This window comes from Mustelus asterias, chromosome 2 (genome assembly GCF_964213995.1).
Source record: "Mustelus asterias chromosome 2, sMusAst1.hap1.1, whole genome shotgun sequence".
Taxonomy (NCBI): Eukaryota; Metazoa; Chordata; class Chondrichthyes; order Carcharhiniformes; family Triakidae; genus Mustelus; species Mustelus asterias.
Window position 1 is genome coordinate 56,656,239 of NC_135802.1, and position 24,122 is coordinate 56,680,360.

Here is a 24,122-nt window from a genome sequence, read left to right on the forward strand (position 1 = left end):
TGCCATGCAAAAATAAACAACAGCATGTAAACTAAACTCAAATATTAGGTAAATTATTGCCCTCTAAGCAAACAGAACATAATGATTATAAACATCGAAGTAATGAAAAAGCAAACTAGAGTTGAATCTAGTGAATACCTGTTGTTGCTTCAGATGAATATAGGCAAAGGACCAAAGAGGAATATCCTTAGACATGGTCAGAATTACATTCACTGCTTTATTTAGGATGGACTGTCGAATAAAATATGAATTGATAATAATCAATACAATTCTTTGTAATCTACCATAAACAACACAACAAAAGATTGGTTAACATAATTATTAATTTGATATATTTGATGTGCATATCTAATCAGTGGGACACAGAGGGCCCGATTTCACCATCGTGTTGCGCCCATTTTCGGGCTTGAAAACTTGGTAACGTCGGGCGTGAGATGAGTAGCACAATCCGCGCCCGCCTCCGTGCTGGTTCCCTCTTTACCAAGGCCCGAAAATGGTCATGATCAGGACCCCACCCAAAATGGGCGTGACGGCCATTTAAATGCATTTGCATGCATTTAAATTGACTTACTGGGCTGCACTCCCATCTTTACCGGCACCTCCCCCTTTATCACCACGTTCGCCCATCCAGAATCGGCGCAACACAGACGTGCTCCATAGAAGTCCGATTCGAGCACTCCAGTTAGTGAGGAGATAGGTGCCTAGCGTCTGACGGCTCTCTGCTTGAGATCGGTGGGGGGGAAGGGGGGTCCGCTGCCACTCTGCTTGTAATCGGTGGGGGGGTGGGGTGGGGGGTGGGTGGGGGGTGGGTGGGGGGGGGGGTGGGTGGGGGGGTGGAGGGCAGTCATGGAATCATCATAGAAACCCTACAGTGCAGAAAGAGGCCATTCGGGCCATCGAGTCTGCACTGACCACAATCCCACCCAGCCCTATCCCCATATCCCCACATATTTACCCGCTAATCCCTCTAGTCTATGCATGCCAGGACACTAAGGGGCAATTCAGCATGGCCAATTAACCTAACCCGCACATCTTTGGACTGTGGGAGGAAACCGGAGAACCCGGAGGAAACCCACGCAGACACAGGAAGAATGTGCAAACTCCACACAGACAGTGACCCAAGCCGGGAATCGAACCCAGGTCCCTGGAGCTGTGAAGCAGCAGTGCTAACCACTGTGCTACCATGCAGTCCGTTGCCACTCTGCCTGAAATCAGTGGAGAGGAAGAGGGGTCCGCTGTCACTCTGCCTGAGATCGGTGGGTGGGAAGGGGGGATCCGCTGCCACTCTGCCTGTGATCAGTGGGGGGTGAAAGGGGTTCTGCTGCCACTCTGCAAGTGATCAGTGGGGGGTGAAAGGGGGTCCGCTGCCTCTCTGCCTGAAATCAGTGGAGACGAAGAGGGGTCCGCTGCCACTTTGCCTGAGATCAGTGGAGGGTAAGGGGGGTCCGCTGCCACTCTGCAAGTGATCAGTGGGGGGTGAAAGGGGGTCCGCTGCCTCTCTGCCTGAGATCAGTGGAGGGGGAAGGGGTGGGAGAGGGGTCCGCAATCGGTCTGGGTGGTGGATTGGGTCGGGGGATAAGGGGGTCAATAATGTTGAGGGCAATGTCTGTGGGGGCCTGGGGAGACATTATCCGGCCCGGGAGCGATGTGGCAGGGGAGCCACATTCTACCTTTGTTTCTGCGCATCCGCAAGGGGAGGCGTCGATCAGAGCTGCAGGGTTTCGGGTGCGATTAGCCCCGCCCACAGGCTTCTGCAGCGTGGTTCAGAATCGCTGATATCTTTTCAGACAGAGTGCAGGTTGGTGGCACCTCAGAACGGGTCCAAAAGTCGGATCTGAAACACTCCGAGTTTCAAGTCCGCCCAGCAATTAGAATCAAAATGGTTAAATAAGGCCCAGAATCTAACTTATAGGGCTAGAAATTCATTTGCTGTGATTTTTGGATATGGTGACTTTTTGTGACCTGCCCGTGCTTGTCGGAATCAAGATGGACAGCAATTAATAGAATTATAGAATCCTGACAGTGCAGAAGAAAGCTATTTGGCCCATCAAGTCTGCACTGACTCTCTTACCCAGGCCCTCATCCCTGCCCTATCCCTATAATTCCACACATCTACCATGGCTAATCCATCCAATCTGCACAGATTTGGTTTATGGGAGGAAACCGGAATACGCAGAGGAAACCCACAGAAGAAAGACATGGGAAGAATATCAAACTCCACACAGGCAGTGACCTGAGGCCAGAATTGAACCCGGGTCCTTGTACCGTGAGGCAGCAGTGCTAACCACTGTATCACCATGCCACCCACAAATTAACATTTCTGTATCCATCTCATTTCTCTGATTCCCTATAGCATGGTCACAAGCTGCCTTTGGATGGCACAGGAGGCAAAGGAAAGATTTCCCTGCTTTATTGGTGCCTGGACACAATAGTCAGAGAGGTGGAGGCCAAGAAGAAGGCCATGTTTCTGATGGCAGACAGGAAACCATCAAGACTGAGCTTCCACGGGCAATGGGAGCACATGACAAGTGTAGACAATGGCTGAACTTTCACCCCAAGGAAATGGGGCAGCAGTGTCAGAGAAGGTTTTAAGACCTCACCGGGTGGTCAAGGTATCTGCACATCACATCTCATGCCCTTGACTCTACCCATCACACCCACTGCTCAATGCATGACACCACCCCAAACACTCATCCAGCAACACTCTCTGATACCCAGGACTCACCCTTAACATGTGTATACTACACCTCACCAATATGAAACTTCCAATCATGTGAGCTGTGCACACACACCTCTACACGACTGTACAAATCTCCAGCTAGTCAGCTATGGAAGGCACATTGATGCACAGTCTTTGACATTCTGCTTTCCCTTTCTTGCAGGAGAAGGTGGCCTGAAATAGGATTGGTAGAAGACCAGCATCATGCATCCCCTCAATGCCCTAGGTTATTTTTAGCATAATGTATCTTACTCCAAACCTTAGAATCCCAGGCTATGCAATTGTAATTCATTTTCCATTCTAGGCACATTTGTGGCCCAAGGAAAACGAACAATTTTGTGTAATTTGTAATAAACTTTTATATGATGTGCCATGATCATTAGGAACTAGGCTGTGATATTACTTGCTCATTCAATACTGGAGGATCCCAATAGCATTCTGAGATGAAGGGGAAAATGGGCTAATTACTGTACTAATCAGTCTCTCCATTCCTACATCATGTAAAAATCAATCTCAAAACATTTATCTATAATGTACAAATTATACTAAGTTACATTAAATACACTACTATTTTAACAGCAGTATTAGACCCAGGATAACGCATAAACTGGAGTTTGTCTCCAGACTGTAAATCATCTTGGGGTTTAGATGATGTCATGAATTTTAAGAGGCAAATTGGAGTAATTTATTGATCACGAAATCCAATGTTGACATGGAATGCACATTAAAATGCATTATTCTGATTTAGGTGAAATATGCAAACAGTTCTTGCATCTTTGTGTACTTTGATTACGATTTCTGCTTTTGTTTTGCAAGCATGTGTGATAGTAACAAGAGACAGGCAAATTTTGCCAGTGTGTGCATCAACTGACAGGCCACATAGTTACGTCAGAAATTAGATTGACATTTGTTGGGGAATACCACAACATCTATATTTTAGAGTTTGTTATCAAATTAATATTTTACCAATTTGCTGTTAGGTACTTACTTGAATATCCTCCAAACTTGGTCGCATCACAACATTCGGAATTGCCAGTACAATTTCAGACTTGAAGAATGGAGCTTTTGGTGCCTCCACACCACCACTGGGAAACGGTTTTGCTGCCTCATACTTTGAGCTGGTAACATGTAAATGCCGCTTGATAGCTTCCAGTGATAACTTGGTACCTGCAAACATATTGACAAAATGTCACCTCAGATCAAAAGACAGAAATTACAAAGGGCAGATTTTGCCATGTTGGGCACCAGGTGTGCATGTGTATTGCAGACACAAAGGAAACATGAAGCGTGGCAGAATAGGCCCAAAGTAATTTTCTACCAGTTGCGATCACACAAACTGTTGCGTTTTGATGTGCAGGATTTATCACACCTTCTTATACCTCTTGCAAATTTTGCACAAAAATACTTAAATGAGCATAAAGCACAATTTTGCTGATTTATTCTTGTTTTATTCTTATTCTGTGTGGAGTGGCAGTAAAGGGAACTCCTTTAGTGAAAGAGCTCTCAAGGTGGAGAAGACTTTTCTCCAATGCACACAGTACCACTTTACACATTGTTTTACCGAACAATATTTCCTATCTTTATGAAACTTTTGTTCATAATAAAAGCAAATTACTGCAGATGCTGGAATCTGAAACCAAAAGAGAAAATGCTGGAAAGTCTCAGCAGGTCTGGCAGCACCAGTAAGGAGAGAAAAGAGCTGACGTTTCACGTCCAGATGATCCTTTGTCAAAGCTTTGAGCTGGTAACAAAGCTTTGACAAAGGATCATCTGGACTCGAAACGTCAGCTCTTTTCTCTCCTTACAGATACTACCAGACCTGCTGAGATTTTCCAGCATTTTCTCTTTTTGTTTATAATATTTTGATGTAGTACGTTTTGCAGCCATTTTTGTTACTCCTTAAGGTATGTTTGTTTTTAAAGTAGCTCAAGTAAAGTATTTCATGGTGAGGTGGCAAGTGGTGAAAGGGAGTTGTGCCAAGATGATCAGTAATCACCAATACACATCTGCAGATCTTAGTGTACCTCACTCCCACTGGTCAAGGACTCTTGACTCAGTTTTCACTGGGTCAGCCAAGAGACAAGTTTGCTGATCCCTAATTGCCCTTGAACTGAGTAGCTTGCTAAGCTAATTCAGAAGGCAATTAAGGATCAACCACATTGTTCTGGGTCTGGAGTCACATGTAGGCCAGGCCAGGTAAGGATTGTTCATTTCCTTTGTTTGATTTTGTACTGTTGTTTTTTTTTGCATTCTCCCTCTCTCTCTCCTTCTTTGGCTAATATATATATATAGATATATTAAAATATCAGCCTTTCCAAAGGTAGAATATTTTATTCTACCTGTGCAGGAATTTAAATTTGTGTGCAGTTCCTTCAATATTCCCAATTGTCCTAAAGTTAGTTTGCAACTAATGTATTAATGTCATGGTTTTCAAACAAAGCACCCCTGTGCATAGGCCAATGTGTGCAGTGAAAACATTTTCATTATACTAATGAACTGACTATATGGGCTGAATTTTACCACAGGGTTTGAGACCTAAATGTTGGAGTGAAAAACAGATCCCTTGCATGCACTTGTTGGCAGTGGGACCGGTTCAGTAAGTTTACAGACAGTAGCCTCCAAATTGGTGAGTCCACCATCCAATTAGTCCGCCATCCAACTAGGGACAGCAGACAAGTTCACAGAGGTGACCACATAATTGGTTGTCTCCTCGAAAATCACCCTCTGGGCCTCAACGCCAGCAATTCCTCCCAATGATGGGATTAGTCCCATGAGCAGAAATCCAGCCCTCCAGGTATCTGTATCAGCGCAATTGGTTTGTCTGACAGGAGCAATCCTAACAACACAGCGAAAGAATTGCAAATGCAACCACACAGCCAGTTTGCATTACGTAAAAATACGGAAGTCATACAAAATCAGATTTACAAGAAAGGAAGCTTATAAAAAGTATCATTCACACCGTGGATTCACAACGACACTTACATTTCACCAAGGCATCAGTATTCTTTTGCCAAATTTGTCCCATCAGGTTATAGTAGCTGCAGGATAAGCATTCTTGACAGCGGGTTTTTTGTTTGGCATCAGGATGCAAACATGCATAGTTATCCTGCACACAAACCAATGAAAAACTTGGATAAAAATAAGAATGTCTCCTTTCAACTGCACATCAAATGTTTAATAATCTCAATAAAAGTTTAATAAGTTTCATAAATGTAAGTAAGTTTAATAATATTCAACAGCGAGTTAACTTTTCACAACCTTTTGTCCAAACTGGAAGATGCTTGTGATGTAACATGTTTTAAACAAGAGTTGAAACAGGGAAAGTGGGGAGAGGGAGGAACAAAAGGAATGTTTATGATAGATAGGAGAGATTAAAGGATTAAAGAGATGGTTATGCAAGGCAAAAAAAGAATTGCTAATGGGACAAGTAATGAAATAAAAGATAGGTTTAGAGAAGGTGTAAATAAAATAAACATAATTATTCCCTAACGAGCCTGTTAGTGTTACACATTAGGGATGGTTCACACAAACACTTAATGGGTCAGGGTCATAGTGGTTTGTGAAGGTCACTGTTAATCACAATCCCTTTTGGAAACGGGAACTATGTCAAGACTCCTGTTTAAGTTCAGATGCTGGCAGACATGAGTCACAGAGTGCAGACATTCCTGCTGCGAAATGGAAAGGAGTCATAAATGACCGGCAGGCTATGTGAACCTCACAGTATGAAGTTAGAGATAGGAAACGGTGCAGAAGAGCAGTGGGCATACAACAGGAGCAATAATTGGAAGCATGATGTATCCCAGCTACAGGGAGAGGCAAGGGCTGTGTGGTCCAAAGGAAAGATGCAGAGCTTGATGTGCAGGGCTGTCTTACAGTCAATGTCCCAATGTGTGGCTGGCTCCATACTGAACTGCAGAGAGGAACTGTGTGTAGTTCTGGTCACCATATTATGAAATAGGATATAGAAGTACTGGAGTGGGTGCAGAGAAGATTACGGACAAAGATGGTACACGTGGTTATACATATCAGGAAAGGATGGACAGGCTGAGTCTCTTTTCCCTTGGAAAAATGCAACTGAGGGGTGATGTTTAAAATTACTAAACATTTTGATAGTGTAAGTGGGGGAATGTTTCCACAAGTGCAGAAGAGAATAACCAGAAGCCATCGAGATAAGATAATCACCAAGAAATCCAATAGGAAATTTAGAAGAAATTTTATCCAAAGAGTGGTGAGAATATGGAACTCACTACCACAGGGAGTGGTTGAAGCAAATAGTTTCAAAACATTTGGAGGGAAAGCTAGATGAGTATTTCAGGATAAAGAAAATGCATGGTCACATATGCTTGTATACCTGTCCAGTGACCAACTTAACCCTCCTCGGTTTAGAATGACCCACACCATCATGATAAACCCCAAAAACCAGAACTGAAGAAAAATCCATCCGATCATTGGTACTAAGTCCCTAAATTCAGTTGGGAAAAGATGGGAGGAGGCTCAAGTGGAGTGTAAACACCAACGTGGACTGTCATATCACCAGACAGTTCTAAGTCTCACTCTGTTCCTTTTCTCTCTCTTCCAACAGTAACAATTTGTTTTTGCAATGACAAGACCATTTGTAATACTGTATCTGACTGGAGTTAGTATAGTCTAAAAGCAGTGAATTTTTCATAAAGCAATTCTACAAAAAAGCATAGGCACATATAATCTTGCAATATCTAATCCATCAAGAAAAAAACAAGCCCCTGTCCTCACACAATTATCTGAAAAGTACACCGCACCAATGTTGGAATCGTTCGATGTGAATTACCTGAAGATTGGCTTGTTCTTCTGGCTTCAGTTTTTGTGTCAATCCATCCATTAACTGATACATGGAACACTCCAGTTGTTGACTCTGTCTGCAGGCAGAGAGTCAGTATATATTTCAATCCAAACAAGAAAACTTTGCATTTCCTAAACACTAGGAAATGTTACTCCCAAATGTTACTATTAATTTGTTTGCTTTTAATATCTATTCAACAATTAATAAACTAACATTTTATTTTTGTGTACAGTTTAAACATAGAAACATAGAAGATAGGAGCAGGAGAAGGCCATTCGGCCCTTCGAGCCTGCTCCACCATTCATCACAATCATAGCTGATCGTCCAACTCAATAGCATAATCCTGCTTTCTCCCCATAACTTTTGATCCTGTTCGCCCCAAGTGCTATATCCAGCCACCTCTTGAATACATTCAATGTTTTGGCATCAACTACTTCCACAGGCTCACCACTCCTTGGGTGAAGAAATGTTTCCTCATCTCCGTCCAAAATGGTCTACCCTGTATCCCTCAGACTCTGACCCCTGGTTCTGGACACCCCCACCATCAGGAACATCCTTCCTGCATCTATCTAGTAAATAAAAGTAATTGTTTCTCCTGCCCCAGTGATTCACTTGTCAAAGGCATTGAACAGTATAATTCAGAAGATCCTAGGATCAATCTCCTGCTTGCATTGGGTTAGCTGATCAGGGCTAAGTGACAGTAGGAGTGGTACAACTGGTCTCAGCAGCTGTGGAATAGGAAAACGTAAATCTGTCACGTTTCCTAATCTGGAATACCATGCCTATTGGAAAGCTCACGGCCAAAATTCTCTAATGTTGTATACCCCACCACCACTGCCAACGAATATGAAGAATTTGGCACTCAGCCAAATCTCCATTCACAGCAGCAGGACTGGAAAATCCCAAACACGGATGAGGTCGCAGAATCTCAGCCCTTGAATTCTGGTGAGAATGGAACTCAGCAAAACTGGGCTCCTTGCCTCAGGCCACATTATAAAATAAGCTACTAACATAATTGTCTGAGATTATAAGAATGACAGCTTGGCCAAGTTAGCAAATGATGACCGTTCACAGGGAAGTTGCAAACCAGCTGTTGCCAATGCCTTTAAAAGCGGGGGAATATAAAATGACAAAAAAAATGTGCTTTCTTTAAAAAAGCAATAACTCAAAAACTTCTCTGAGCATATTTAATATCTGACTGGAGAAATCAGAAAAGTGCAGGGGGGTGGAAATCAATTTAATCCAAATTTTCTCCATTCCTTGCCAGACTTCATACACATATGCCTTCCACAGTTTTACTCAATATTAATTGAAAAGAAAACATACGTAGATAAAGTTTGTCCAGCTGAGGTAACAATATTCTCAGTCATCTCTAGAAAATTTCGGGCTTCCACAAGGTCATCTTCAGAAAGGTCAACCAGGGCAGTAAGAGACATTTCATGCAGCACTCTGTCAATCCGACATTCCAATGTGTCAGACACTTGCTTCACCACATGTTTCAGTTCAGTCAGTGAGCTGTACACACTTTCTACGACTAAGGTTGAAAAGAAAATTGAGCATACATTTAATAAAATATAATATTTTACAGTACATGTTAGAACTATTGAATTTACAAATTGCGCATCTTTTTCTCCGTTTTGATATTTTAGCCTGAAAATTGCCTGATTCTGTAGGATATTTATTTACAGAACGACAGGCTACCAATTAAAATTCCAGATTTAAAATCAGTAAAAGGAGGTTGCATAGGCATAAAGCCTAATCAGAAAACCAAAGGATGGTTTCCAGCAGGAAATGGGTGCGATTGTTAGATGCCAAATTTACAGGTCATAGCAAAGGACATATCAGGTCTGAAATGCTGCTGGGAAATTCCACCCAATATCCATGAGCTTAATTCCCACATTTTAATATTTAGAATATAGCTTCCAAATGGGAAATCGTCATTTATGTTTATAAGGTGATGAATAGTTTATGGCACTGAATCCTATGAAAAGAGGAGGAGATAAAAGTGGAGACTAGGGGTGAAAGTGGGTCTGGCGCATAAAACAGAGTGATTTCCGCCAATGGCCCTAGCGTGTTTTCGGATCGAATCTTATACCTCATTAGTATACCTCATTAAAAGTTTTTTGAGAGACAGGATCTACAGGCATTTAGAGACGCAAGGACTGATTAGGGACAGTCAGCATGGCTTTGTGAGTGGAAAATCATGTCTTACAAATTTGATTGAGTTTTTTGAAGGGGTAACCAAGAAGGTAGATGAGGGCAGTGCAGTTGATGTTGTCTACATGGACTTTAGCAAGGCCTTTGACAAGGTACCACATGGTAGGTTGTTGCATCAGGTTAAATCTCATGGGATCCAGGGTGAGGTAGCCAAATGGATACAAAATTGGCTTGATGACAGAAGGCAGAGGGTGGTTGTAGAGGGTTGCTTTTCAAACTGGAGGCCTGTGACCAGTGGAGTGCCTCAGGGATTGGTGCTGGGTCCACTGTTATTTGTCATTTATATTAATGATTTGGATGAGAATTTACTCGGTATTGTTAGTAAGTTTGCAGATGGCACCAAGATTGGTGGCATAGTGGACAGTGAAGAAGGTTATCTACGATTGCAACGGGATCTTGTTCAATTGGGCTAGTGGGTTGACGAATGGCAGATGGAGTTTAATTTAGATAAATGCGAGGTGATGCATTTTGGTCGATCAAACCAGGGCAGGACTTACTCAGTTAATGGTAGGGCATTGGGGAGAGTTATAGAACAAAGAGATCTAGGGGTACAGGTTCATAGCTCCTTGAAAGTGGAGTCACAGGTGGACAGCATGGTGAAGAAGGCATTCAGCATGCTTGGTTTCATTGGTCAGAACATTGAATTCAGGAGTTGGGACACCTTGTTGAAGTTGTACAAGACATTGGTAAGGCCACACTTGGAATACTGTGTGCAATTCTGGTCACTCTATTATAGAAAGGATATTATTAAACTAGAAAGAGTTCAGAAAACATTTACTAGGATGCTACCAGGACTTGATGGTTTGATTTATAAAGAGAGGCTAGATAGACTGGGACTTTGTTCTCTGGAGCATAGGAGGCTGAGGGGTGATCTGATAGAGGTCTATAAAATAATGAGGGGCATAGATCAGCTAGATAGTCAATATCTTTTCCCAAAGGTAGGGGAGTCTAAAACTAGAGGGCATAGGTTTAAGGTGAGAGGGGAGAAATACCAAAGGGTCCAGAGGAGCAATTTTTTCACACAGAGGGTGGTGAGTGGCTGGAACGAGCTGCCAGAGGTAGTAGTAGAGGTGAGTACAATTCTGTCTTTTAAAAGGTGTTTAGACAGTTACATGGGTAAGGTGGCTATAGAGGAATATGGGTCAAATGCGGGTATTTGGGACGAGCTTAGGGGTTAGAAAAAGGGGCGGCATGGACAAGTTGGGCCAAAAGGCCTGTTTCCATGCTGTAAACCTCTATGACTCGATTAGTAATAATTTTTATGTCCATGAGTATCACGCCGCTCCTGCGGCATGTTCCCTCTGATTCACCCACCCCGCAATGAGCTCACTGCAGCAAGCACTGGGAAGCTCCATATAATCAGCTCCCCAGCATTCCCCAGCACTTGTCCAGCTCATTCCCAGAGGGCACTTTGTTTCTCGCAGGTCACAAGAGATGCAGAGCTGAGCAACCTTCCATGATCTTTAGAAATCTACCGTTACACACAAGCATCCCTGACAGTTGGTTTTAGACTGCCAGGCAGCAGTGTGGGTTCCACTGAAAATGCAGTCATCGTCCCCCGAGTGTGAGGCACTTTATGCCGCATGAGGGGAGATGCAGCCCATTCCTGAATCCACCACTCTGCCCTTACAGCCCGGGACACCCCCCCCCGGGCAACACAAAGTGCTGTGCCTCTAGTTTTCAAGCCTCCCACTCTCTAGTCAGCCCCTGCTAAGGAAGGGCACTCCCTCAGCTGCGATATGGACAGGAACACCTGGATGGAGGACATGGGAAGTGCTGCCTGCATACCAGCCTTCATGACCCCTTTAAAGCAAGGGGTGCTCCGACATGAAGGGAAGGTAATACCAACCCCTCTCCCTGAAAAGGTGATTCTGGGACCCCCACTTCTAGTGCCTGAGTTAAACCTACTTGTGTCCCCCGAGTCCTCTCCAGTGCCCCCTGAGCAGTGCACACTGTGGAGGGTGCTAGCTGCCTGAGCGCCCACCTCCGAAGTTCCCCTCAGAAGTGAAGGCTCCAGGTCCATGTTTATGTAGAGCTTTTGTAAGTGGTGATGGCGTGACATCACACTGGCACCTGCTGAATATCCAGTGAGGGGGGGAAGTCCCGGAGAGAGTGCTCGCTAATGACACGCTAATGTATTAAAATGAGCTTTCTGTGGTCCTGCAACATGTTTCACGCCACTCCGCCAATGAGGAGCGTGAAGACCAGAACTCGGTAACTCACCGGTGGGAATCGCCTTTCCGGATTTTGAGTGTGCACCACCATCCCTACAGATGGCGAGTACCAACTCAAAATCACCCCCTAGGAATATAAAAGAACATTCATTCCATTTAAAACCCTTTGATTCCTTTCTCAAATTGATTAGAAATGTAGGTTCATACATCTTTCACTGTTTAAAGAAGTCCAAGACAACATCGTTAGTCCAGGAATCAGAGCTTCATCCACTTGGCCAATAAACGGTTTCATCATTGGTTGAATTATAGTTGGGATGCTGTTTACCACATTTTGGTAGTTACTTAAAAGTTCCTGAATGCTGCAAATAAACAAAAAGATTAACTTGTGAACTATAAATCACATCAAAAGAACAAATTCTCACCAAAGGAAAATAGTTATTGGGATGGAAATCTAGAGTTGTTTCATTGCCCTTTCATTGTAACTTCATATATAGAATAACCAAGAACTGCAGGCTATACGACAGTTTCTTCTTCAAAGCAATTAGCTAGATGCTTCCTAAAATATATCAATCGAAATTAGTCATGAAATATGGCTGTATCCATCAGCTATTTCTCTACCTTTTGCTCTTTAAGAACAAATATTCAAGCACTGACCTGGATTCTAAAAGAAATACTGACCTTAAATAAAGGTTCTTAATTTCTGTCTCTTTTAAACATAGGTTGAGAGCTGCTTGTGGCACTTCAAGTCCCAATTTGTACATGTACTTTGCTTCTAAAAATACCTCCATCACGGCTGGATCAAAATTCACATAGATTTCCTATAGTTTGGAGCAAGTACAATGTCAATATTAATATACACACAATTCAACAAAAATAAAATGACTGGAATACATTATTTATTAATAATACATTTAATTAAATTTAACAATATAAGAATACCTTATTGGAACTGACAGCATATGCTTTAAATCACTAATATCGTTACTGGTTCATTAGTTATATTAATTAACAAATGTAAAGGCCCCAAACTATTGTTCACCATTCTTTTGGTATTTTTATTTCTCATTTAGGATTTTTGCATCTATAATGCATGCACACATGTATACATATGATTCTTTAATTATCACTAAGCATCAAACTTACTCCCAAACCTCAAATATTCTACCCTATAAAAAGTCAATTTATTAGTGTCACAAGTAGACTACAATGAAGTTACTGTGAAAATCCCCCAGTCGCCACACTCCAGCTCCTTTTCAGTTACACGGAGAGAGAATTTGGCACCTTAATGCACCTAACCAGCACGTCTTTTGGACTGTGGGACAAAACCGAAGCATCTGGAGGAAACCCACGCAAACAAAGGGAGAACATGCAGACTCCGCACAGACAGTGACCCAAACTGGGAATCAAACCCGGGTCCCTGGCACTGTGAGGCAGCAGTGCTAACCACTGTGCCACCCTGCCGCTCCAGTTTTCAGGGAGTGGGCCATCTAGATTCCTCCTGTTGTTTTTCCCCAGTCTTTTGGAAAAGAAGCACTTTGTAGCAACAACACAAGCTGCATTTAAATAGCATCTTTATCAGAAAGAAATGTCCCAAGTTTCTTCATGGAGATGTAAATCAGCCACTTATTGCCTCAGGTGTGACAATGTCAGTGGAAATGCGGAACACAAATATACATTCCAAAACCATATTTTATAGTATGCTAGTTTATAAACTGCTCACAGCAAACCACTGAGATATTAAAACAATAATTCTGGAATTAATTCATGTGTATTTTGTATAAATTATGTAAAATAGCACAACACATATGCATGCATACACACGCATGTATATACGTAATGAAGAATGGATCAATTCAACAGAAATATCTTTTTGAATCATGTTAGGAAAATTAAGCAGCTGGAATCTAACCTCATTTTTTTCACCAAAATTTCAAGATAATCAGTTTTCATTTGTGGTAATGCAACATAAGCAGCTAGAGTACATCATAAGCACGAACCAAATACAGAGGAATAAGGTTCATCAAGCACTTGTTTGAATAGTTTAATGTGAATCATTCGGAAAATAACTCTGCACCTCATTTGCAATTTAAAAAATGGAATGTACCAACTTAGCTCAATTTACATTCTGAGTTGACTTGCTTTGGCCAGAATTAGACATTTATCCTAGAATCTTTGCACAGATGGAGATGTGCTCCATCATTGCGAACTTGGCCTATGTCATTTTCATGGGGATGGGGGAGGCGAGGTAAAATGGCTGCAGGTTCTGAAGTGCACATCCATGGTTCATGTAGCTAATTGTACATGCTAAAGTGCAGGTCAGATCTGATCTTGGTTAGTGGGATATCCTGGGAGGACTGGGAGGAGACGGTCTAAAGCTGCTGGAGTTCTTCGGAGTGGTATAGTACCCTTTTGGATATGGTTCTGGGATATCTTTAGAGAGGTAAAGTGCCCTTTGGAGAGATAAGGTGCTCTCTGGGGACATTAAAAATAGGCATGGATATTCATAAAATATTTATAAACTCATTGAAACTGTCAAGAGAACTATCAAAAGAATTATCAGAAGAACTGTCAATCTGTCAAAGCATTTAAATGGCCTGCTCTTTAAATATTGGAAAAATCTGTCAGCAGTGTTAAAAAAAACAGTGCTTGCTATTTCATTCTGTGTGTTGACATAGGCCTGAGGACCTTCAGTACAGGATTGATGCTGCATGACTGATTGCACAATTTATCATTACCACAATGGGGTGCCTGTCAGCTCACAGTTTGATTAACAGCTCCAAGTGGTTATAAAGTCTTTAAAGTGGGACTATGAACACAAATACTTGTTTTACCTTACCCCAGTCCAACACCGGCAACTCCACATCATGTTTTTAATAAGGCATTCATAGAATCATTGAATCTCTGTACCGACTCTCCAGCAGAGCACCTTAACCAGGCCTACCCACTGTCCTATCCCCATAACCCATATATTTACCCCACTACTCTCCCTAACCTACACATCTTGGGACACTAAAGGGCAATTTAATAATGCCAATGCACATAAATGTAATGGGTGCACCTGCCACTTTAGTTACATTAAATGTAGTTAAGTTTAGTGAATGAGTTTTGAATCAATAGGAGTATTTTTTTGAATACCAAATTCATCTATTAGATAGGTATTTAAACTCAGCAGAGATCCTGAGGTCTGCCTGTGGTGGTTACTGAGTGAATTAGGTGTAGGGAAAAGCATAGTAAGTGGGGACATGGGTTGACATGAGTTTGCATAGTGGCTATAAAGGGCCATGGGGAGGTTAGTAGAGGGGCATAGGTTGGTATGGATGTTATGAGGGGCCATAGGGGGGACTGGAGTCACCTCCGCAATTTCCATTTTTACATCATAAAATACATTGACTTTCATTCTTTTGAGATTCCTGTAACATGAAGTTCCGATTCATGAAACGGTTAGTCAAGGATTTTTTAAAAGTAGATATTTTGTGGGGTTTCCATTACGTATATCAGGATTACACAATGAGTCCACCAGGGCAGATATCCCCATATTGGGATGCAAAGCGAGTGGCATGGCTCGGTGGGCAGGTGACAGAAGATGGACAGAAACTTTAGTGAGCAACAACTAACGGCCAGTAACGGGAATGGATGGCTGGGGGCGGGAGCTCCTGAGACGCAAATGCCACCATATGTAAAGGGGAGGTAGCTTCCTGTTGTATGACAGCAGAAGCACCGGAGATTGGAAGGAAGGCCAGACTAAGCTAAGATTTTGAGAATGCTACTCATTTTGAGGTTTTTTATCTCAGCTTAACGTAGTATTTTAGGATTTTACCTCATTCATTAAACAGTCCAGTTTGAATTTCTGAGTGAGACAATCAACAGTTAAAACAGTCTAAAAACATCACAGCCGCTTCTCTGTGAAAAACTAGTCTTTGTGATAGATGAAGACGTCAGTTTTTCTGGCTCACAACAGATACATTTGTTTTAATTTACACCATGTACAATTTGAGTCTCCTTTGTCAGCTTTAAATGAATAAGTAAAGGTTTTGGCCAACAGCTTTAACTCAACATGTCTTCTTTATTGTGGTATTTGTTAGGCACTGTTTTTGAATTAGACTTAGGTTTTCTAATACCTTGATCTGTTAACCACATCTATGGATACCTATATTCATGAGGATATATTGCTAGGGATTACTACTAATATTTGCTCCTTAATTGGTCTTTGTATCCATGGGAATATGTAAGGGTGTTTCTATGAATTGTCTATAATAGTTTGTATTATTGATAAAAGGATGTAGCATTGTTTATACAACTGCAATCTGTATCTACAATGATCAAAATGGAATATAACTTCCTGGGCTCCATGACACTAATTTACAAAGGTGGGATGATACCAGATAGCCCTCACCCTTGGCCACTATTTCCTAATGAGGAATGAGGAACCCTCAGAAATAGGGACTCCTTCCACAGCACAGTTTTACCATTCTTTTGTGGTATGATTCTTCTGAGATACAGTTCAACATTGTGTCTGTGACAGAAGAAGAAAGACTTTGGGCAGAATTTTCCCATCCCGCCTGCCACGGGAATTGTAGCGGGCGGGACATGGACCATGCAAAGGTCCGTTGACCTCAGGCAGGATTTTCCGACCTTGGATCGGGTGGAGCTGGAAAATCCTGCCCTTTGGCTGTGCTGTCAGCTCTCAAAGAAGCCTGGGCTTTGAGAGATAAGAAACTTCCACACTCTTCACATTTTTGTTAAGTCTATAGAACATCTTGCTTAATAAATTCTACTTGATGCATAAATACTGGTCATTCATAACTTGTTAGGTCAGGCATAACCGAGGACCCTATTGTTATAAATTAAAAAGTTGGAACCTAGATATTTTAATTGAATGGATTTTACATCTCAAAATCCCATAAAACTTAAAAGATACTCCTCCAGACCACAAGGGTGCAGAGGAGGGTTTGCTCCCACATGACAACAGGAGGAGGCCGTCAAGTCAAACCATGATAACATGGCTGGAAGGCACCAAGGAAGTTGACAGCTGCCCCAATGGTGTGGTCACAGCGCTGGGAGCGAATCAATAACCTGACCTGGTCTGGAAGAGTGGGTGGAAATCACAACAATAAATTTTCAGCCTTGAAAAAGAAAGGTGCAGATGAAATGAGAAGAGAGTGCTCACCCAGGTACAACCATGACCAGGAACCAGCATTCGCTGTCAGATGCGAAGCAGCCTCTCAGTGAGGCCCCTGGTCAGTCAGAGTTGTCCACTGCATTGTCAGTACAAAATAACAGCAATTACTTCTGTGACAGAACGATGGACACTGAGGCTGCCACCAGTAGGGTCGAGTAACATGAGTATGATGAGTAAGTGACAATATTCAGTTCCTTGCAGCATCTGAGAACTTACAATGCCGTGAAAGTCATGTACTGGCTCTGGTTGAAGAGGAGGTGATGAAACTCGGTGGCCTGAAAGTAGGAAAGCCTGCCCCTGAGGCTGAGGTGGGTGTCGAGCCCCAGGACAGTGAATAACCTAATGGAAGTGATCATTAAACCTTCTAGTGAGTAATAACTATAGCACATCTGTCCCTATCACTGAACATAGGGAGATTTAGCTGAAAGACAGTAAGGTGTGTTGGAACACACAATGACCTCACCTCATTTCTCTCTGCCTGTCCCCCTCTCTCTCTCTCTGTCTCGTTCCAGTGAACACCAGCATAGATGCTCTGACATTGGTGGATATTAGTGCATCTTTAGGAATGGTGGCACCATCTGCTGAGCAGCTAAGAGAGGTAGTGATTGTTGCAGTCGCTGCCAATCAGACGACTTTGTAATCCATGGCTTAGCTTCAGGCTGATAGCATGTATCTACAATTATCAACAAGGCAGCAGATGCTGGAATAGCAGCATGAGTGAGTGGACATCTGTCAGATATCCCGAGTTTTGTGCATCCATACATACATCCAGACCATGACTGCAGACATGTCTCTGGAGTAGGCATGCATGGCCTCCTTTCAATGAGACATTGGCAAATCTTCTGACGAGCCAGATTCAGCATGGAATTCTGAATACAGTAGATACTCAGTCAACTAACTGCATGCCATTGTCTTATCCATAAGCTCTGTGGAGTAACTGCTGGGCAACATGAGCCCAAGATGTTTGGAGTCTTCACTGGGTGCTCATGCATCCCAGGTGAGCAGGGAAGGATAAGTGTGTCCAAAAAGGGTGGAGCAGAGACTGCCAGAAGCCCCAGGTGTTCCTCTCAAGATGCTCCTAGTGTGACCGGATGGTTCCCAGTCCCTCTGACCACGTGACCCACACCTCATGAAGCTGCAAAGACAAGGTGACTCCTGCGAAGGTGCAAGAGACCTCCCACCCAATGCCAAGGTTCTTTAGGGCTCAGGCCATCAGAGAATGAACACCATTCCCATTTAAAGCAATGACTACCTCCAGAAAAGTTCAACAGTGGCCAGAACACATCAGGTTCTGTCTTGACATGTTCTCCTGCCATTTTGCCATCTGACCATTTCCCAGCCCATCAATCCAGATGCAAGAAAATTCCACCCCCAGCTATTCAGATTTTTCTGAGAAACGTGTGCCCACACTCTTGTAAAATGCAATTACATTTCACTGGAACTCAGAAATTAAGAAAAATGTAGAATCAAGGAGGGGAAAGAGGAAGCAAGAAGCTTAAGCAAAAAGAAGAGAAGCAATGCCAGAATGAACTGCATAGTTTAAATATTCATCTCTTTGTACATAAATCAGAACTTAAAGACAAGTATGGAAATGGGTTCACTGGTTCCATGCTTTTTTGTGATATACTGAATGAAAATACATCAGAAAAAGAGTTAGCACCTAAAGGGAAAATGCAGTGTAATGATATGTGCAGTATCATATGTGCAGTATCATATGTGCAGTATCATATGTGCAGGGTGCTCCGGTTTCCTCCCACAGTCCAAAAGATGTGTGGGTTAGGTTGATTGGCCATGCTAAAAATTGCCCCTTAGAGTCCTGAGATGTGTAGATTAGAGGGATTAGTGGGTAAATATGTAGGGATATGGGGGTAGGGTCTGGGTGGGATTGTGGTCGGTGCAGACTCGATGGGCCGAATGGCCTCCTTCTGCACTGTAGGGTTTCTATGATTTCTATGATTTCTATGTAACATTTTGAATATGATATTAAACCACAGATACTCTCTAATGTAGCATTTAAATTTGGCATAATTGAAACATAACTCATCTTCCCCAGTTTAAAAACCCAGATTTTGCAGTGAAGGCAAGATTAACCAAATGAAAAGCATATTGTTTACTTCAATATGCATTCAACAGTTCTAAACCAGATGGGTTATAAAACAGACCAAATTTACCACACTTTGATTTGTCTTTCTCCATTGTTATGCTGGAGAATTTGAGAACATAAGCACCTCACATGTGAGTGATGTGTATTGCATTGTTTCATTCCAATAGTTATAAACAAGGGAACAGAATCATTAGTGGACATTTTTTAACCTTCGTCTCAGGATGTCGAACAATCAGTGAGGCATGAAGTCCATTTTGAGCAAAGTCAACAGCTCGGCACCAACCCCTGTGATACACCACCTCAAACTCCAGGAGTACAGCTGCCATCTTGTTATAGTTTTTGATAACCTTTTTCATATCAGGGGTCTAAAAATATGAAAAATTGCAGAGAATAAGTATTACCATAAAATTTGAATTAAAATATTATGTTGTTCAGTTTTCCTATTGAGTCACATAAAGTTCTGTGGCTCTTTTTACAGTAAGGCATTATAGATACACAAAATTACCTTCAAAATTTCAACATTGCTTTTCAGGAACTTCATGGGAATATCTATTTTTCTGAATAGCTGTCGGGCCCACATAATCTTCCCAGACACCTGCCAACCAGAATGTTTCTCATAGTTATTAAACTTCACCAGATTGAAAATACTGATATTATATCCATTGAAAGAAAGTCTTTCAATATCTCAGGATGCCACAAAGCACTTTACAGCCAATGAACTGCTTTCCAAGTGTAGTCACCGTTATAATGTAAGAAATGTTAACCATATGGGTGGCATGGTGGCACAGTGGTTAGCACTGCTGCCTCACAGTGCCAAGGACCCATGTTCAATTTAGGTCTCGGGTCACTGTCTGTGTGGAGTTTGCACATTCGCCCCCATGTCTGCATGGGTTTCCTCTGGGTGCTCCGGTTTCCTCCCATACTCCAAAGATGTGTTGGTTAGGTTGGTTGGCCATGATAAATTGCCGCTTAGTGTTAGGGAGATTAGCAGATTAAATACATGGGAATAGTGCCTGGGTGGGATTGTTGTCGGTGCAGACTCGATGGGCTGAATGGCCTCCTTCTGCACTGTAAGGATTCTATGATATGATAAAAATATCACTTCTATAAAAAGTAAAGGATGCCTTAGTTTAGGGCCTTAAGGAAATACTGAGACCATCCACAAGAATTGCCTTTGAATGGTTTAATGTAGATTTTATTTTGAAGATTTTCAAGATTTTGTATAAAAAGTTTTATCGGAAGAGAAATTTTCATTACAAGTAAGCTTACAGGTGGAACATTACGTTGTATAGGTGGGTTTTCTCTTTGTTTCTGGTAGGTCTTGCGTATGAGGTCTAAATCTCGACCAAATCGTTGTAAAACCGCTAGGTACTTGTCTGTAAGGTCCAGTTGTGGCCCAGCAATACGCACAAACTTGCCCAGCAATTCGAGCATGTGTTCTGTCTGAAAAGAGACCGGGAAATAGTGAAGGCAATAGGTGTGTTTCAACCAATATTTTTGAACCTTTTTGTTAAATGTTACTTACAGTTAAGGACTGTTCAAACCAGGAATCCATAAAAGCTTGCATTGACTGATAAAGTCCATCCATCTGACATTTAAATTCCAGGTAATCATTGTCAAACTGAAAAGTAATATCCAGAAATCAAATCACAACTCAAGGCCAACAAAAATTTTTAAAGCACTATGCACTGCATTGATTAAGCAAAATAGTAATGCTACAGGGCAGTCTCTTCCATACCATAAATTATTATCACCAGAATGAGAAGCCCCTAAAACATTTGATCGCTGCGTATGTGGGGAGGACATAGATGCAGAAATATAGAAGAAAATACCTTTGCAATCCATTTTCCTGTGACAACGTTCTAAAGGGATCATACTGCCCTATATTCATCAACTGCTTCTGCCAAAATTTCATCCATCCCCCCTTGAATTTTCTGACACTAAGTACTTCCAGTGTTTACTTGAACATTGTTTTCTCCCCCCACTTCTCACTCTGTGGGAAGCAGCTAAAATCAGAGCTAGCGGCACAACCTCCCTCTTGTGAACTTGGAGAAAAGAATAATTAGAATGGCCAACCATCACTGTCACATAGCAGACTGCTGCATGGAATTTATGTTGAAATATGCCTTCACCTTTGTCAAATTAAATGTTCCCCAAAATCATTTGTTGTATTCTATTGTGCTGCATCAAATACTTCTCAATAAAGAAGAAGTAAAATAAGTCTATGTGAGCTAAATATAAATGGGCGTTTGTAGTACAGAGCTTGAATGTTGCTCAAAAATGAGACATGCCATCTAAGCTTTTCACCTTGTATTGATCAGGACAGCCTGCAAGGTTACCAACAGGAAAAGGAACAACAATTTATGCTGCGTGTGAAGAGAGTGCTGAGTGGTTGGCAAATAGACTCTGATTGGTAGAGTTTTTTTGCATTTTTTTATGGGATGTGGGCATCGCTAATTGGGCCATCTATTAATACCCATCTCTAATTGCCCTTAAACTAAGTAGCATGCGAGACTGTTTCGGAGGGCATTTAAGAGTCAACCCCATTGCAGAGGATCGTGAATCACATGTTTGCAGATTTCCATCCCGAAGGGACATTAGTTGCCATGGAGAATGCAACAGAGAACAGTTAACTGCTAAGTTATTCTTCAAATTCAAACCAGGGCATGTCGACTTTGCTTCGTCAAGGCATTACCATGAGATATAAACCAGGGAATGGCTGTTACCCCAAACTTTTGTTTACTTGAAAAAGGCGCAGTGCGTGGTCATGCTCCTTCTGTCTGCAAAGGACAGGGCCCAGTGCGTGAATATATGTGTTTTTGAGTATATGTGAGCGAGCCACACTGCGAGCCTAGCTGATAATCTTAAATTGGTTTTCGGTGTAATTCTTAACGCAATCTATTAATGTCTACCGTAAGCCTAAATTCAGGAGAGATGGTGGCACAGTGGTAATGTCATTGGACTAGTAATCTAGAGGTCGGGGCTAATATCTGGAGAAAAGGGTTCAAATTCCACCACAGCAGCTGGTGAAATTTAAACTTAATTAATAAAATCTGGAATTGAAAGCTGGTCTCAATAATAGTAATCATGAAACTGTCATCAATTGTGGTAAAACCCATCTGGCTCACTAATGTCCTTCAGGGAAGAAAATCTGCCATTCATATCTAGTCTGGCCTATATGTGACTCCAGACCAACAGCAACGTGCCAGACTCTTCACTGCCCTCTTAAATGGTCGAAGCAAGCCACTCAGTTTAAGGGCAATTAGGGATGGGTAACAAATGTTGGCCTTTCCAGTGACACCCTCGTCCCATGACGGAATAAATTGATCCATATAAGTGTTGGAATTTCTGCAGTTCCATGCACTTTTAGATTGGCATTATTGGCATCCTCATAAATAGGGCCCAAGCCCACACTACAAGATTGATGCTAAAATAGAATGCATCAAAACCAGTCTGTGGGGTAATGGCTACCATGATCAGATCATTGTTCCATCGGAGCAAGCAGAGAGGGAGCAATTCGTGTTTCCTTAAAACACGAATCGTGTTTTGAGCGATTCCGCTCAAAAGTAACTCCTTACTTTTGAGCGGAGTTTTTTTTTCAGTTAAACAGGAAACCGGAAGTAGGCCGCAGAGAGGCCTGGGAAGGTTTTTTGCCTAATAAATTTGAACGGGGAGGAAACCCGGGACTCTACACGTGTAGAGTCTCACACCCTCCCCCCTCCTCTAACCTAAAAAAAAGACTCGGAGTGAGAGCAGGCAAGCTTTTTTTTCTCTCTTTCGTTTCTTAGTAAGGAAAGTAGCTGGGATGTCAGTACAGGCAGTGCAATGTTCCTCCTGTGGGATGTTTGAGGTGAGGGACACCAGTGTCCTGGCTGAGTACACCTGCAGGAAGTGCACCCAATTCCAGCTCCTTGAAGACCGTGTTAGGGATCTGGAGCTGGAACTGGATGAACTCAGGATTATTCGGGAGGCAGAGGCAGCTATAGATAGAAACTACAGGGAGGTAGCTACTCCGAGAAATGATGATACGTGGGTGACGGCTAGAAGGGGTAAGAAGCAGTCAGAGCAGCGATCCTCTGGATCCCCTGTTCCTCTGTATAACAAGTATTCCATTTTGGATACTGTTGGGGGGGGTACTTAACAGGGGTAAGCCATGGGGTACAGATCTCTGGCACAGAGTCTGTCCTTGTTGCTGAGAAGGGAAGGGGGGAGAGGAGTAGAGCATTAGTTATTGGGGACTCCATAGTTAGGGGGATAGATAGGAGATTCTGTGGGAACGAGAGGGACTCGCGGCTGGTGTGTTGCCTCCCAGGTGCTGGGGTCCGTAATGTCTCGGATCGTGTTTTCGAGATCCTTAAGGGGGAGGGGGACCAAGTCGTGATTCACATAGGCACCCAAGACATAGGTAGGAAAAGGGATGGGGATGTAAGGCAGAAATTCAGGGAGTTAGGGTGGAAGCTTAGGGCTAGAACAAACAGAGTTGTTATCTCTGGTTTGTTACCCGTGCCATGTGATAGTGAGGAGAGGAATAGGGAGAGAGAGCAGTTGAACATGTGGCCACAGGGATGGTGCAGGAGGAAGGGATTCAGATACCTGGACAATTGGGGCTCATTCTGGGGTAGGTGGGACCTCTACAAACGGGATGGTCTACACCTGAACCAGAGGGGTACCAATATCCTGGGGGGGAAATTTGCTAATGCTCTTCGGGAGGGTTTAAACTAATTCAGCAGGAGGATGGGAACCTGAATTGTAGATCCAGTGTACAGGAGGTTGAGAGTAGTGAGGTCATGGATAAGGTTTCAACGTCGCAGGAGTGTACTGGCAGGCAGGAAGTTGGTTTGAAGTGTGTATACTTCAACGCCAGGAGCATCCGGAATAAGGTGGGTGAACTTGCAGCATGGGTTGCTACC

General features: G+C 42.6%; 1 protein-coding gene across 1 annotated transcript in view; it reads right to left on the reverse strand.

The window, feature by feature from the left end:
* Positions 1 to 24,122, reverse strand: part of dnah5l (dynein, axonemal, heavy chain 5 like) — a 327,807-nt gene that overhangs the window by 241,600 nt on the left and 62,085 nt on the right. Inside the window, exons 14-24 of the mRNA XM_078200347.1 lie at positions 20,738 to 20,833; positions 20,482 to 20,655; positions 19,718 to 19,807; positions 19,422 to 19,577; positions 12,608 to 12,747; positions 12,137 to 12,288; positions 8,865 to 9,072; positions 7,527 to 7,614; positions 5,702 to 5,825; positions 3,708 to 3,886; positions 139 to 231 (exon numbers count right to left, since the gene is read on the reverse strand). Coding sequence (XP_078056473.1) covers positions 139 to 231; positions 3,708 to 3,886; positions 5,702 to 5,825; positions 7,527 to 7,614; positions 8,865 to 9,072; positions 12,137 to 12,288; positions 12,608 to 12,747; positions 19,422 to 19,577; positions 19,718 to 19,807; positions 20,482 to 20,655; positions 20,738 to 20,833 — 1,500 coding nt within the window. The remainder of the gene's footprint in view (positions 1 to 138; positions 232 to 3,707; positions 3,887 to 5,701; positions 5,826 to 7,526; positions 7,615 to 8,864; positions 9,073 to 12,136; positions 12,289 to 12,607; positions 12,748 to 19,421; positions 19,578 to 19,717; positions 19,808 to 20,481; positions 20,656 to 20,737; positions 20,834 to 24,122) is intronic.